Genomic DNA, 15,070 nt, shown 5'->3' with positions numbered 1-15,070 from the left:
GACTTCATCAAGATCTGAAACTCCTGCTTCTCAAGATGCCGTTAAGAGGATGAAAAGGCTGGCCAAAACTGAGAAAATACTCATAGTACATATATTTGGCAAATAACTTTTATCCAGAATACATAAACAACTCCCACCACTCAGTAATAAGACAGACAAACCCCTTTTTAAAGGGACAAAAGACTTGAACAGGCACTTATTTCATAGCGAAGTTCTATAAGTGGCCAATGAACACAGAAATGCTCAACATCAGTAGTCAGGGAAATATAAATTGCAACCACAAATATATATCACTACTCACTCACTCAAATGGCTAAAACTAAAAGGACTGACAATGCTGAGTGTTATCAGGCTGTCGAGCAGTCAGAACTCTTTATATAGTTTGCTGGCCAAACTTTGGAAATCAGCCTAGCAGCTTCTCATGAAACTAAACACACACCTACCTAATGAACACGAAATTCCACTTTTAGATATTTACCTAAGAGAAGTGAGAACGTATACATACACTAAAAGACTTACACAAGAATGTCCATAGTAACTTTATTCATAAAAGCCAAAATTTAGAAGTTGCCCAAATCGCTATCAATAAGAAAGTGAGTAAACAAATTGAGGTAGAGTCACATAACAAACAGGAACGTACTATTGATACTTAATACGGATGAGCCTCAAATACATGATGAGCAAAAGAAACCAAACACGAACAAAGAAATACAGTAGGATACAATGTATATGAGGTTCTAGACTAGGTAAAACTAATCGAGGGTTTACAAAGAACAGTGGTTGTCCCATTGGGGGTGGGAGTAGCAGTGACTGGGAAGGGGCATGCAAACAAGTTCTGCGGTCATGGCAATGTTCTGTGTCCTGATAGGTGTGCACAGTGGTTAATCTGCAGTTTGTCAAAACCCAGCGAACTGTATGGTACACTTGAGATCTGGGTACTTCACTTTCTGTAAGTTATACCTCACCCTGGCTACACAATTGAATCACATTTGGGGAATTATAGAAACTACTGATGGCCGCTGGGCCTACTCTCAGAGATTCAATTTACACGGTCTGGGGAAAAGCCTGGCATTAGGAATTTGTAAAACTGTCTGGGTGGTTCTAGTGTGCAGCCAAGGTTGAAACCTACTATGTTGACACTTGCTGAATTGCAGCCTCAGGCATTGTGGACCTATATGGTGGGCCACGTGTCAGTCCTACGTAGGGTGGCTGGCTGAAATTTTAGTGAGAGAGAATTATTTAGGTTAGCCAAGTGGATGTGGGTGAGGATCTGTATTATTCAAAAGGTCAGAATTGATATTGAGTAATTATGCTTTAATCTTGGTGTTGTTAAAATACCTAAATAATACCTTTTTCAATCAAGTTCCTATTTAAAATGCTTTGTCAATTGTAATAAGACGATAAATTGTTATTTTTATTATTATTACTGTGGCAGTTGCTTTTCTTACTGTTTCTTACAGAATTTGGTACATGAATGAATGAATGAGATCCTAAGAGATGCCTTTGTAGTGTTCTCATTGTTAAAATGGACTTGTTTTGAACCTTTTTTTTTTTAAGATTTTACTGGGGAATGGGGGAGGGGAACAGTGTTGGGGAATTGGGGTAGGGGAACAGACAAGTTGCTGTCCTTTTGTTCTTCAGTCTAGTTGTGGAGGACGTCGCTTCACTGGCCATGTTGGTATTGTGATCATTGTGCTTTTCTCAGCTGAGGCAGTCGCTTGTAGGCCATTGGACAGCTGCTCACGGCCACTCATGGCAGCTCACGCCAGCTGTCAGCCACTCACAGTAGCTCACGGCAGCCCACTGCAGCTCCACTGCAGCCTACGCCATCTCCGGCGACTCATGGCAGCCCAGCTCCGGGTCGAGTTTTGTTTAGTATCTTAGCTGTAGAGGGCAGTGCCAATGGCCCTCATGTGGGATCCGAACCGGGATCCTGCTGCTCAGAGCTGGAGCTCCCAAGTCAACTCTTAACCAACGCGCCACTCTGCTGGCCGGAGCCTTTTTTCTTTCTGAAACCCTTCTGCCTGGCATTCTTTCCTGTGTTGCTTGACTTTTTTTTTTTTTTTCATTTTTTAAAAATGTTGCTGTTGTTTACACTGTCCCTTGCTTGAATTCCAGAGATTAGTTTTAAAGTTTAAGATTAGGAAAAAATAGCTACAATGTACAAAATAGATTTTCCTTTGTTGAAGGACCACTTCCCCTGCCTCCAGAGCTTTCTCCCCAGTAGGTAAGGGGTTTTGGCAAATGAATGAAAAAGCTAATGTTTTCAAACACTTCCCTGTGGCCAGCTGTAATAAGGGGATTAAGGGTACAGCTTGTGATTCTAGAACACTTCCTTTTCTGTGGAAAGTTAATGTCCCCAGCTTTATTGGCACCCATATGTGACTCACTGGTAATCTGCCAAGACTCTGTGGGGCCAGCAGGGGCAAATGGTAAATTACAGAGCTGTTCTAAAGCCCCTGTGAAAAATGCTGAGTCCCCATACTTGAAGAGCGCCCAGGTTGCTGGGCAGCTTCTACTTTTGGACAGGGAATGAGGCTTCACTTCAGTAGCACACTCTACTATCACCCACTCTGTCCCGCCACCTCCTGAACAAAGACCTACACACTCCTTAGTAGATTTTCTGGCCAGAAGAGTTTTTTGGTTTTGAGGGTTGTTTTTTTTTAAATTCATATACCTCTAAGAAGATTAAGGCAAGACTATCAATCATTGTAATCTTATGTGAATTTTTGTTATAGCGTCCCATTTGGAGATGCTATACACTAAGGAAATGGAGGGGAGGGCATGTTTTGGGAACAAGTAGAAAGTGACAGCTTGGCTAGACAGAGGGGATTCGGGCAGGCAGAGTGCATTTTGATGACATTTCTTGGCTTCAGATCCCAAGAAAGAGCCAGAGATACAGTTTTCTCCAGTGTTCTCCCTGCTTCATGGGAAGCACCCCCGCCCACTCAGGAACTAGGATTCATATGTATTTGCTGCTTTATCCAGCCTTAGGGGCCCTGGGGTAACAGGCCAAGGAGGCCTGGGGTGCAGTGGTGAAGAAGGTGGAGGTCAGGGGTAGCAAAAGGAAAAAGCATAATCGTGCACAGAGAAATTTCTGGTTGCAAGTAACCATGCATACAAACTTGTAGCTATAGGGAGACATGGGCTGAGATACCACCTATACCTCTGCTTCAGAATCCATACATCTGGGTGTTTCCCTAGAATGCCAGAGGGTTCAACATGAGCATCCCTATGCCTGGACATCCAGTGAACTTCTCCAGTGTCACCCAGGAGCAAGCCCGCAGGGATGTGGAGCAGCTGGAGCAGCTCATCGAAAGCCACGATGTCGTCTTTCTATTGATGGACACCAGGGAGAGCCGGTGGCTTCCTGCTGTTATTGCTGCGAGCAAGAGAAAGGTAGAATGTGTAGACCCTGGGGCTCTTGGCTCTGGTTGTGATTCAATCAATGCACCATCACCCTAGAGGGAGAATTGTCCCCAAGCTGCCCTCCCTCCAGAAAAGAAGTGTGCTTTGTATGACCTAGTGACGTGGTACTAAAGGGCTTCCACTGCAGACCGCCTCACAACCATCATCCAACATACGAGGGTATGCTCAAAAGACATGGTGAATATTTAAATTTATAAAAAAATCTGGGCCTGCCGAGTGGCTCAATTGGTTAAGAGCTCGCTCAAGAGTACGAGCTCTGAGCAACAGCGGTTTGATTCCCGGCCTGAGCTGAGCTGCCAACAGGTGGCAGGATGGCTCAGCTGCTAAAAAAAAAAAAAAAAATCTATTACAGTAAAAGCCACATTGCCGTTAATCCCCCTCAAAATACCCTCCCTCGCTTCAAACACATTATCCCATCATTCTTGCCATTTTCTGAAGCAGTTCTGGAAGTCCTCTTTCATGAGTGTCTTTACTTCATCCTCCATCATGACAACACTGTGTGTCACACATTGCTTCTGGTACGGCAGTTTCTGTCAAATAAAAATATTGTGGTGTGTTCTCATCAACCTTATTCACCAGATCTGGTACCATGTGACTTATCACTCTTCCCCAAAGTCAAAATGACCATGAAAGAAAACTTTTTGAATCGATTCAGGACATCGAGACAGCCATAACAACACAACTAAAGACACTCATGGAAGAGGACTTCCAGAACTGCTTCAGAAAGTGGCAAGAATGATGCGATAAGTGTGCTTTAAGTGAGGGGGATAATGGCAATGTGTCTTTTACTGTAATAAATTTTTTTAAATTTAAACATTCACCATACTTTTTGATCATACCTCATAATAGTTATCCTTTACTGTTTAATTTTTATAACCCTTTGAGGTACTCTACACTGGAAGAGGTACTCACACTAAAATGTAAGTTCCAAGGGGACAAAGACTTTGTCTCATTCACTACTATTTGGTCAGTGACAACTTCAAGGGCCAACCGTTCTTTTGTTGTTGTTGTTTTTTTTTAGCTGAGCCATCCTGCTAAGGGGCAACCATTTTGATGGTTAAATAAATCATGTTACACACAAGTGATAGAATAATAGGCAGCCATTCATGGTTGTTTTCAAACAATTTTAATAACATGGAAAATACCACACCATGTTAAATAATAAGCAAGACACAATATTGTATATATTTTATATCAATTTTGTTTTTATATATAAAAATTTATATCTATGTCTGTTTGTGGGGAGGGGGCGAGAAGAAGGAAGAAAGGGAGGGAAGGAAGAAGAGAGAAAGGGAGAAAACAGCAGGAAGAAATACCCCAAACTATTAATAGTCATGGTTTGAGCTGTGAGATTGTGAGTGCTTTTCGTTTTCTGGTGTGATTTTTCTTATTTTTCCAATAGTTTTTATACTGTATAATCAGAAATTTGGAAGAATAAGTTAAATTACAACTAAGAAAACTTGTAGTATAAATGAAAAAAAAACCTGTCCTTGAAAATCTGGAGGGTGAATTGTATAGGAGGTGAATTATATCTCAACAAAGCTGTTACGAAACAATCTACATAGCCATGGTAGATGATAGCATGATGGCGAAAGGAATGGGTTTGAGAATTATCGAGACCTACTTTTATACACCTACCCCTTACCAGCTAAGTTACCTTGAGAAAGTTATAGAAGTAACCTTTCTGACTTTCAATCCCCTCATCTGTAAATAGGAAATGTTTACTGGGAGTTTTAAATGAAACTAAATGAGATAATTTATGTTAATTACTTGTCAAGTCTTTTACACTTTGGGCAGCTTTTACCAACATCTTCTAGAATTTAATTTCATCCATATGCATATACTTAAAAATAAGTTTAAAAAGTTGACCAAATATGAAATGATCCATTGCTTAAAATACAAGTCTGTCTCACAACTCTGGTCTTTTATTCTTTGGAACCCACAGCTAGTCATCAATGCTGCCTTGGGATTTGACACATTTGTTGTCATGAGACACGGCCTGAAGAAACCTAAGCAACAGGGGGCTGGGGACTTGTGTCCCAGCCACCCCGTGGCACCTGCTGACCTGGGCTCGTCGCTTTTTGCCAACATCCCTGGCTACAAACTTGGCTGCTATTTCTGCAATGATGTGGTGGCCCCGGGAGATGTAAGTAGATTTCTTTGTGGTTCCAAATATTCCTACAGCCATCTTGCCCACTAGGGTAGAGAGACTCAGCTCTTTCCTTTGTGACTATTTAAAAATTGTCTTTTAATAAAGAAAAGAATGCTCCAGTTTGGGGGGGTGGCATTATCACACTAGGAGCTTTGATTGGCATCATTGGCTGTATACAGTTGTTCCCTGTTCAACAATAGAAATGCAGCAACAAACCATTTTTGTGCAAAGCTCAGCAAGGTAACTGCAGGATAGACTGATCCCTGGAAACGCTCAGCACGGCCTCCTGTGCATATGTGCAGAGAGCATTAAATGGGAAGTGTGAAGACCCAGAGTCCAGTCCAGGCTTGGACACTGCCCCCTGGGGTAATGCCAAATAAGCTTCTAAGGCTCCCTGTGCTTCTGCAGAATGGGGCTGGGGCCCATAAGCTGGCCACATTTAGCAAGGAAAATAACAGGATTCCTGCAGGCAAATAATGAATAACATTTTGGTGTATGCCCCAAACGGCTTATATTAAAAATTATTCATTGTTTATCTAAAATTCAAATTTAACTGTGGACATCTTGTATTTTATCTGCTAACCCCCGTAGGGGAGGGAAGAATACTTTTTTTGACTACTCACAGTGCAGAGTAGTCAAGTGTGAAAGTGCTCTGAACAGCAAGCACTATACTGTCAAATTAAGATGCTATAGTGTTAACGCCACCGTGCCAGGCAGCCTGTAGAAATCGTCTTATCAGAACAGATTGTCACTTCTAAAGAAACAAAGCAAAGGTGTTTTCTATACCCTCCCCTCCATTCTCTCCTTTTAAAACTTGTTCCTTAATAACTCACATCTCTTTTGGATGACTGGCTTTTATGTCCTCACAGTATAAAGAAAAAGAAATAAATATTCTCTTCGGTGAAGAAGGATGGCATTGTGATCTCCATCGTGGTGTTATAATACATAGCTTATCCTATTATTTCGTTATTAACAGCTAATAGGATTAAGGGTCAATTGCAATAAAGTCACATCTGTTCATCGGGTGAAAATTTCAGAGTCAAAATTATCCCTAACAATCCCTTAATTTGCCAGGAGTTGGAAGATTAGAATTTCTTTGGTTGAACTAATGAAGGCTTGTGTTTGGAGCCATGCTGTAGCAAAAATATTTATATTTAAGTCCTGGGATCACACTCAGGGTGACAAGATGCTCGTACTGTGAGAGACTCATAGGAACTGAGCACTGCAGGAATAGCAAATTATCGCTCCCAGCTCACAGGCACTCGGAGGCATTAGTTCAGTTAAAATGGCAGGACAGAATCATTTGTGCCAATCAAATGATTATTTCTCTGTGTGTCTCTTTCTCAGCTACCAAGTACAGTAGGATTGAATTGAGTCAGTTAAAAGGGTGCATGATGCAACTCCATATATGAGGCAGCTAAACCCCCCAATCTTTAATTTGTTTATAACTGCTAGTCCTTTTTAGCACATTACTTCACTTAGTTACCTAAATTGTATATTTTGTTTTTCTTGGTACTTGCAAGAAATATTATATGAGGCTGAATGTTCTTCGCCAACAGTGAGCATTTAGTTATATTGTATAGCTTTATCATAGAGGACTTTCACGCTTCAGACAGCTAGAGTTGAGTGGAATAGAACTTCGTGCACATGTCAATGATCGTCTCTCTGTAGTCAACCAGAGACCGGACCTTGGACCAGCAGTGCACTGTGAGCCGTCCAGGACTGGCTATGATTGCAGGAGCTCTGGCAGTGGAATTGATGGTTTCTGTTTTGCAGCATCCAGAAGGGTGAGTTTGCTGTTTAAAGATGGGTATTTAAACAAAGAACGCTTTTGTGTCTCCCTTGGCCTTTTCTCAGCCTGACCCTCCTGAGAATTGTGTTGTTCTTTCTGTCCTCAAAAAAAAAGAAAAACCAATACTAAAAAACTGGGTCTGATTCTTGGCCTGGGAGAACTTGTCATGTAATCTTTGTGCTACATCTCTGCATCCTTTTGGAATTGAACTCTCCTGGAGTTATTTGGTGACCGAAGATGTGGAAGAATAAAAATTTTGGTCGGGGGCCTTAGGACTTTCATGCTTTTATTCTGTTAGTAAGTATTGATCTCCTTAGCCCTGAACATGTGTGAGGCAACACATGAATCACATGTGATAGAAATTTAATTTGGCTGTATGTAACAGAGATCCATCTTCAGTGACTTAGCCAAATGGGGCTTCCTTAGGCAGCAAGAAGCCAGGAGGTGGGCAGTCCAGGATGAGTACAAAGGCTTCAGGGACTTGACGTTCCTTGTTGTCATTCACTCAGCCCCTCGTAGCTTTCTTCCTTATGCTTGTCACCTTGTAGTCACAAGATGACTGCTCTGCCTCCGATATTGCTTGTGTGTTACAGTTAAGAAGAAAGGAATGACCCAAAGGTAAAAGTTGTGCTCAGCTGAGACTTGCCCACCTTTTAAAGAGCTTTCCTGGAAGACTTACACATTGATTGTCATTTCTGTGTCACATGACCTTGCACTCTTAGCTGCAGAAAAGACTGACAAATGTATAGTTGCTTTGGCTAGGCACATTGCCTCTCTGAATAAAACTGTGATAAGACAGAAGCAGAGAATGGATGTTGGGTAGGCAACCAGCAGTGTCTGCCTACTCATTTTTTTAAAAAATCTGTATATATTTTAAACCCCAGAAAATATTATTGTTATATAGTTGGTATTCATTCAGTTTTACTAACATTTTCCTTTTTGTTACTTTTAATTTCTTTCTGTATCTTCAGCCTTCTGGCCAAGGGCATTTTTCTTCTGCCTAAAGAATACCCTTTATTATTTTCTTTAAAAAATGCTAGTGACAAAGATATTTGTTTGTCTGAAAATGTCTTTGTTTTATCTTTATGTTTGAAATATATTTTTGCTATATATAGAATTCTAGATTTGAGGTAATTCTCTTTTGACATGTTGGAAGTATAATCCTATTGTCTCTGACTGCCTTTATCTTTGTTGAGGAATTAGGTGTTTATCTCATTGCTGCTCCTTTGATACAATTTTTCTTCCTCTTCCCCTTCCCCCAGTTGCTGTTAAGATTTTCTCATTGTTATTGGTTTTCAGAAGTAGGAATATGATATATCTACTGAATTTATTTTGATCATGTTTTCTATTCCTTCTTGAGTCCATGTCTTGATGTTTTACATCTGTTGTGGAAAATTATCAGCCATTATCTGTTAAAATATTGCTTCTGACCCTTTTTCTCATGCTTCTTACCTTTTGAGTCTCCAATTACATGTAGTTAGAATCAACCTATACTCTCTTCTGTGTTTTTCATCATTTTGTCTTTCCTTGGTTTGGTCTGGCTTATCTTCCAGTTTACTAATATGTGTCAAAACCATCCATTGGGTTTTAAATTTCATTATTAAATGTTTTAGTTCTAGAATTTCCATTTGACCTTATTTTACACATTTCCTGTTCTCTACTAAACTTGAGAATTTGGTCTTTTTCATTCCTTGAATACATTTAATCATGTTTTTCTTTTAAGTCTTTATCAGATATTTCTATTATCTGGATCTCCTATGGGTCTCTCCCTATTGTCTGTTGTTTTTCTTGGCTTTTGGTTACGTATTGTCTTCTCATATACCTGGTGTGTTTTGTTTTGTTTTAAACAAAACCTTTTTATTATGGAAAATTGAAAGAAGATATATACATAAAATAATAAATTTCCTTGTATATGCCACCTGGTTTCAGTAATTTCCAACACATGGCCAGTCATCATTTACATATACTGCTATCTACTTTTTTCTCCTTCCACTGGCTTATTTTAAAGCAAATTCAAGATATAGCATTTCATTCATAAAAATGTATCTTTTTAGTATGTTTCGCTACTATTTTTACATATAGAACTAAATTAAAGGCAATTCCTTAATATCATTTAGTATTTAAATTTCCCCAGTTCCCTGAATCTGCTTGGTTATTTTTGATTGAGTCCTGGAGATTATATATGAAAAGTTCTAATGATGATCTGATTTCCATTTCCTTCTGGCAAACTGCTAGGCCAAGTGTTAACTATCAGTCCTAGAACAACTAAATACAATCAGTATTTGTCTATTTCTGGTTCACCCTGGCTCTGAGGATGTCATCCCCCATGGCCCCAGCTCAAAGCCTGGGTTATTTTCCATGGTTTCTTCTTCTCGGTAGACCTCACACTCTAGTTTTTCCCTCAAACCCCATAAGTCTGTCAGTGTCACTGTTTAGCTTCTGATCCTATGCTCACTGCTTTTGGAGGTTGGCAATCAACTTATGGAAGAATGCTTCTCTTACAAATACCTGGTTTACCTTTATGGGCTTCACTCCTCTCACAGATCTTGGCTCTGCAATTCTTCCCTACCTTGGTAGCTCTCTGATGCTTTCAAACAAAGTTTTTTTTACTTTCTCTAGCTTTCCTATTTGTTCTCAATGGAAGGCTTGGTCCCAACCACCTAGTCCAGTAATACATTTAAAAATACCAATTTCAAAAATCTCTTTTAATTTAACAAGCACTTATAGTGTACTTCGTTTGCATGTGAGAGGGAAGAAATGAGTGGGTTGGTGTTGTTTTGTTTCAGCTTGACTTTGGATCTTTTAGTCTCTATGTTTAACATGTGTGTATGTTATGTTAAAGATACAAAAATTATCACAATTGTGATCTGGACACCCGATCTTTCCAAGCAAGGAGAAAATCTTACTTTATGACTTACAATAGAATTAATTTATTTTGTAATAAATAGAAGTGAGACAAAGATTAAATTAATTTTTAAAATAAAGGCAGTAATTTAAAAAAGAACGAAAGAAGAGAAAAGGAAAGAAAAGGAAAGGAAACAAAAAGAGAAAAGATTAGACAATTTAAGATTCTGTTAATATCTGAGAGTATTGAGTCTCAATACCTGAGACTATGCTGTCAAATGTCAGATGGTGAAGACAGACTAACGTCAAACAAATATTTACACCTAATTATATGAGAAATACACTATAATTTACAGTAAAACCTTGGATTGTGAGTAACTTGGTTTGCGAGTGTTTCACAAGATGAGCAAACATTTCTAATACATTTTAATGTGGTAAACGAGCAATGTCTTACAATACGAGTAGTTTGTTTCCAGAACGAATTATGCTCGCAAACCAAGGTATTACTGTATTTTTATTTTTGAAAGACTTCTAAGCACTTTACAAATATTAGCTAATTTAATTTTCAAAACAAACCTATTAGGAAAGAACAATGATTAGTCCTATTTTTTATGAGAAATTGAGGCATAGGGAGGATTAGTAAGTTGGTGAAATTCACATAGCTAGTAAGCGGTAAGGCTGGGCTTTAGCTCAGTCAGCTTGGCTCCAAACTCTGGTTTTCATGATTCTGGTATGCTCTTTGTAATACAAGCAGAAAGAATTGAATTTTTGAAGGATTTATTTTTCTGATTCTCAGAAATTAACATGAATGTTCTATTTATTGTGTGACTCGAGATTTTTTTTAACACAGTTGAGAAGATAGCCTCTGTACAATCTTGGTAGCATATGTAACTAGTACGGATACTCCAGAATTAAAGGAAAATGAGCAGCTTTCTTTGTCTTCACTCTCTCTGTCATCACCCTTGGCTATCCCTGCCATCTAAGTTTAGTGTGGCCTTCTTACAGGAAGCATCAGGGAGAAAATCCTGGAGAGCGGATGCTGTGAATCCTGATCCTGACCCTCTGTCTTCCATGTTTGCCCTGGTTGTAGGCTGACACCAGGTCCTGTGTCGTGTGTCTTCTGTGCCATAAGCAAAAACCGCACCGTTTTTCTGGAAGGAATGTATTCATTCTCTTGCCCAATGAATGTCTCACTTTTCTTTCTCCTTCCTCCATTGTGGTAGCATTTACTTCACCTCAAAAAGTTAAGCTTGGAAAGTTTTCCATTTCAAATTCCAATTGAAAATGTGCTGAGGTGTTTCAGTGTCTCAGAGTGAGGGAGTTCCCATGTGCCAGACATTGCACTCGGCCATTTGTCTAACTTATTCCTAAGTGTATGCCTCACAGCCATCTTATTCCTGTTTTATAGGAGAGGAGCCTGAAGCATAGAGACGATAAGCAACTTGCCTATAGTCACAAGCTCTGGTCTTTCTGACCCTAAAACTCAGGCATTGTTTTAGTGCTCTCTGCCTTCTCTGACAGGGAAATCAGTTTCTTGCTGGCTCATGCTGTCTAGCAAGGGGCATTTTGCTCATCTTCATAAATCTTACACGGACGGCCTCCAGGTCACCCTAACGTGTGAAACACGAGCTGCTCTAATTGTTTCCTTTTCTCAGGGGCTACGCCATTGCCAGCAGCAGTGACGACCGCATGAATGAGCCTCCAACCTCTCTTGGGCTTGTGCCTCACCAGGTTAGTGATTTGGAAATGAAATCACAATTCTGGACCTGATCCTAGGGGTGCAGGGGAAAACATTTGGGGTCACTTTACATGCCATCAGCCCAGCCCACCTCTTCTCCACCTTACTTAACCCTCCAGCTGCCCTGAGATTTCAGTGGGAGCACTTCATGACCACCTAGAAGGTATCCCATTTAGCTGGACCATGACAAAAAGAAACCATGGACAAGCAGAATCTCTGATGCCTTTAGCGTGTTGATTAGAGGTCTCATAATGGAGGAGAAAAAGAAAGAATGGACTTTGGTAGCAGCCAGCCAGCGGTTTAAATCCCAGCCCTGTAGTTATGAAGATGGCCTTCCTTGGCCAAGTCACTAAACTTCTGTGAGCCTTAGTTTTCTTATCTGTAAAATGGAGATAATAATACTGACCTCACTGCAGAGATTAGGGATAAAATATAAAAAGGGCTCAGCAACAGGGACTGGCCTGTCACAGCCCCTCAACTAATATGATGCCTCCCGTCCTTGTTGCTGTTGTTTGTTGTTATTATTATTATTATTATTATTATTATTATTATTATTATTATTGACTCCCTAGCAAAATGCAAAGCCTTTATAGGTGTGGCTGGGAAAACCTTTAGAAGTGTGCAGTGTCCCCAAAAAGTGGGGTGTCTTTTCAGGAAAGAATCCAAAACATCCTAAGGAAGGTCCATTCCACTGAGAGTGAAAAAAGAAAAGAGGAGTGGAATGAAAATTTAGAATTTATGTTTCCTCTTCGGTCATTTTTGTTTCTCTATGTGTGGAGGAAAGAAGAGGTTTTCTAGTCTTTTTGGAAACCATTTCTCTAGGTTCTGTGATGCATGTCCGTCTGTAACGGGAAGCCTATCTCCGTGCGTGAAGTGGTGACAGTGCCCAAGAGTCCTGCCTGGGATTTGAGAGGCAGACTCACAGATGAGTGCAGAGAGCAGGGTGACTTGCTGGTTCACGTCCGTGTCTCTCTCTGCCTCCCACCACCCGCCTCCTGCCACCTAGGAAAGCCCTGTCATTTTCCAGTTGAGGATGAGAATCAAAAGGGGGAAAATTACTTATGGTCACAGAGAAAGAAAGTGGATGAGCCACAATCCAGACCTAAACGTGGCACTCTGACCAGTGATCTTTCTGAGATTTTGGGAGTGGAAAGACCCCTGGCCTGCACGTTGGGAGAATTAGCTTCGAATTGCTGCTGCAGTGCTCTTGCACCGAGCCGCCCTCCATACGCCTGCTGTTAGGTCCCTTACCCGCCCCAAGCCTCAGCTTTCCATGTCAGTAAAAGCAGGTGCTTTACCTTGTGTCCAGGACTATGTCTGTGACGAGGCTTTGTAAACCATGAAACACTGTGCAAAGGTGACCTTTCCAGCCTGTCTCACAAAGGTGGCATTTATTTGATATGAATGTGTTAATCTTTTCTACAGAAACATTTCAAGTAGGACCCAACTGACACTGTAATAACTCTCCATCATAAGAAAGCAGTCCTCCAGAGCCGACCTCTGCGTTTTAGGCTCTCTCATCTCATTCAAACCCCCACCCTCTTCCCTTTTTCACACCTCCTTCCCTTTTTTCTGACCTTGAGATGTGCTCTCATCTCCTTTATAGCTTTCATACTGAGAGGGGCCATAATTAAATTTTCAGTCATGCCCCTGCACTGGTTTTCTTCTTTAAGTCCTTTATGTTAAATGACCGCAGTTGTAGTTTTCTCAGTGCTGAGGCCAGAGGGCAAAACAGTCTCTTTATAGAAGGGGCCAGTGTCAAAATGCATGTGCCCATGTTTTTAAAGTACTATGGCAACTAATCCCTCTCAGCGTTACTTATCCCCATTGAGCCTTGCAATTGTTTGTCATTCATCAACTCTTCTAGCCCTTTCTCCTCATTTTCAAATGTCTGAAGGATTATTTTGGTTGTTGGCCATCTCTTCATTTGTCCTTTTCAAAGGCTGAAGAATAACGCAGCCATATATGGGAAAAGCCCAGTGCGCGTGTGATTACTTGCTTGCATTATTTCAAGTTTCAAGCCTTTATTTTTAGCTGCTTTCTAAAAAAGAAAGTGGAGAAAGAGCTTTCAAATTATTAATCAGGGTTGTGTCGTCCCTGTTTATAGGCTTTAAATTTCCTCTTCTTTTAAAGTGGAGTGAGTCCATTTATGCAACTGTGTTTTGATTAGGAGAACATCGGTTCCACAAAAAAACCCCTGTGCTCTGTTGCAGCGCCTTGTTGCCGACTCAGCACTTCTCCCCTCCTCTTCCTGGCTCCCCCAGACAAATGGTTTCCTGTTGGAGAGGAACTCCGTCAACCCCTTTGTGTGCTTTGTATACAAAGAAAGGCCAGTGACATTCCTTGGGATCATTTTTTCCCTCACTTCCCCAAAGGAGAGTGTTTATTAGTTGGCCCTGGTGGAATGAGATGTAGTAGAAAAGTGATAGTCCTTGGACGGAGAATCACAAGGCCCCCCACCAGCAGCTCATTGTGTAATCTGGAGAAAGTTGCTTCACTTAGCCTGTGCTCCCTGAGTTTCTGCTCTCCAGAGCTTCAGACCTGGGAGGCCTAAGGATTGTTTTGACCGCCTCTCTGTGGGACCACAGGCAGAATTTGGCCTATCCAGAGATGGGCCAAGTGCAGGAAACGGCTTGATCAGGCCCTGAAATTCAGTGATATTCAGACTAGTGCAAAAAACCCCACACTTCTTACTGAATTTGAAAACCGTGAAAAAACCATTTGAAGGTGAGGAAATAGGCTTATGGGTTTGTTTCTTTTTGCAAGTCTCTGGTTGGGATTCTACAGGCAAGCTGCAGCAAGTAGAAGCCACTTTCTGTCTATAGAATGATTTTTTAAAATTTAAGTCATCCTTTTATTGATGTATAAATGGCATGCCGATAATGACACACAATCTGAGTGATCACAAAATGAACACACTCGTGTACCCAGCAGATAGATCAAAATAACATGTTACCAAGCATCCCCAAAGCCCCCCTGTGCTGCTTCTCATTATTATTGCCTCCTTCCCACACAGAGGCAAGCATCTCTTGACTCGTAACACCATGAAAGACTTCGTCTAATTTTGGGCTTGCTTTAAATGAAATCATATAGTATATACTCTCTGAAGTCTGAA

At 40.7% G+C, this 15,070-nt stretch overlaps 1 protein-coding gene across 4 annotated transcripts in view; it reads left to right on the top strand.

Moving 5' to 3' along the window:
- ATG7 (autophagy related 7) overlaps positions 1-15,070 on the top strand; it is a 250,861-nt gene that overhangs the window by 75,185 nt on the left and 160,606 nt on the right. For all 4 annotated transcript variants that reach the window (XM_019651069.1, XM_019651070.1, XM_019651071.1 and 1 more), the window contains 4 exons: positions 3,205-3,399; positions 5,375-5,575; positions 7,253-7,368; positions 11,873-11,948. In XM_019651069.1, the coding sequence (XP_019506614.1) occupies positions 3,205-3,399; positions 5,375-5,575; positions 7,253-7,368; positions 11,873-11,948 (588 nt within the window). The remainder of the gene's footprint in view (positions 1-3,204; positions 3,400-5,374; positions 5,576-7,252; positions 7,369-11,872; positions 11,949-15,070) is intronic.

Source organism: Hipposideros armiger, unplaced genomic scaffold (genome assembly GCF_001890085.2).
Source record: "Hipposideros armiger isolate ML-2016 unplaced genomic scaffold, ASM189008v1 scaffold_152, whole genome shotgun sequence".
In the NCBI taxonomy this organism is placed as follows: Eukaryota; Metazoa; Chordata; class Mammalia; order Chiroptera; family Hipposideridae; genus Hipposideros; species Hipposideros armiger.
Note: the sequence above shows the minus strand (reverse complement) of the source record. Positions and strands in the feature narration are given on the sequence as shown.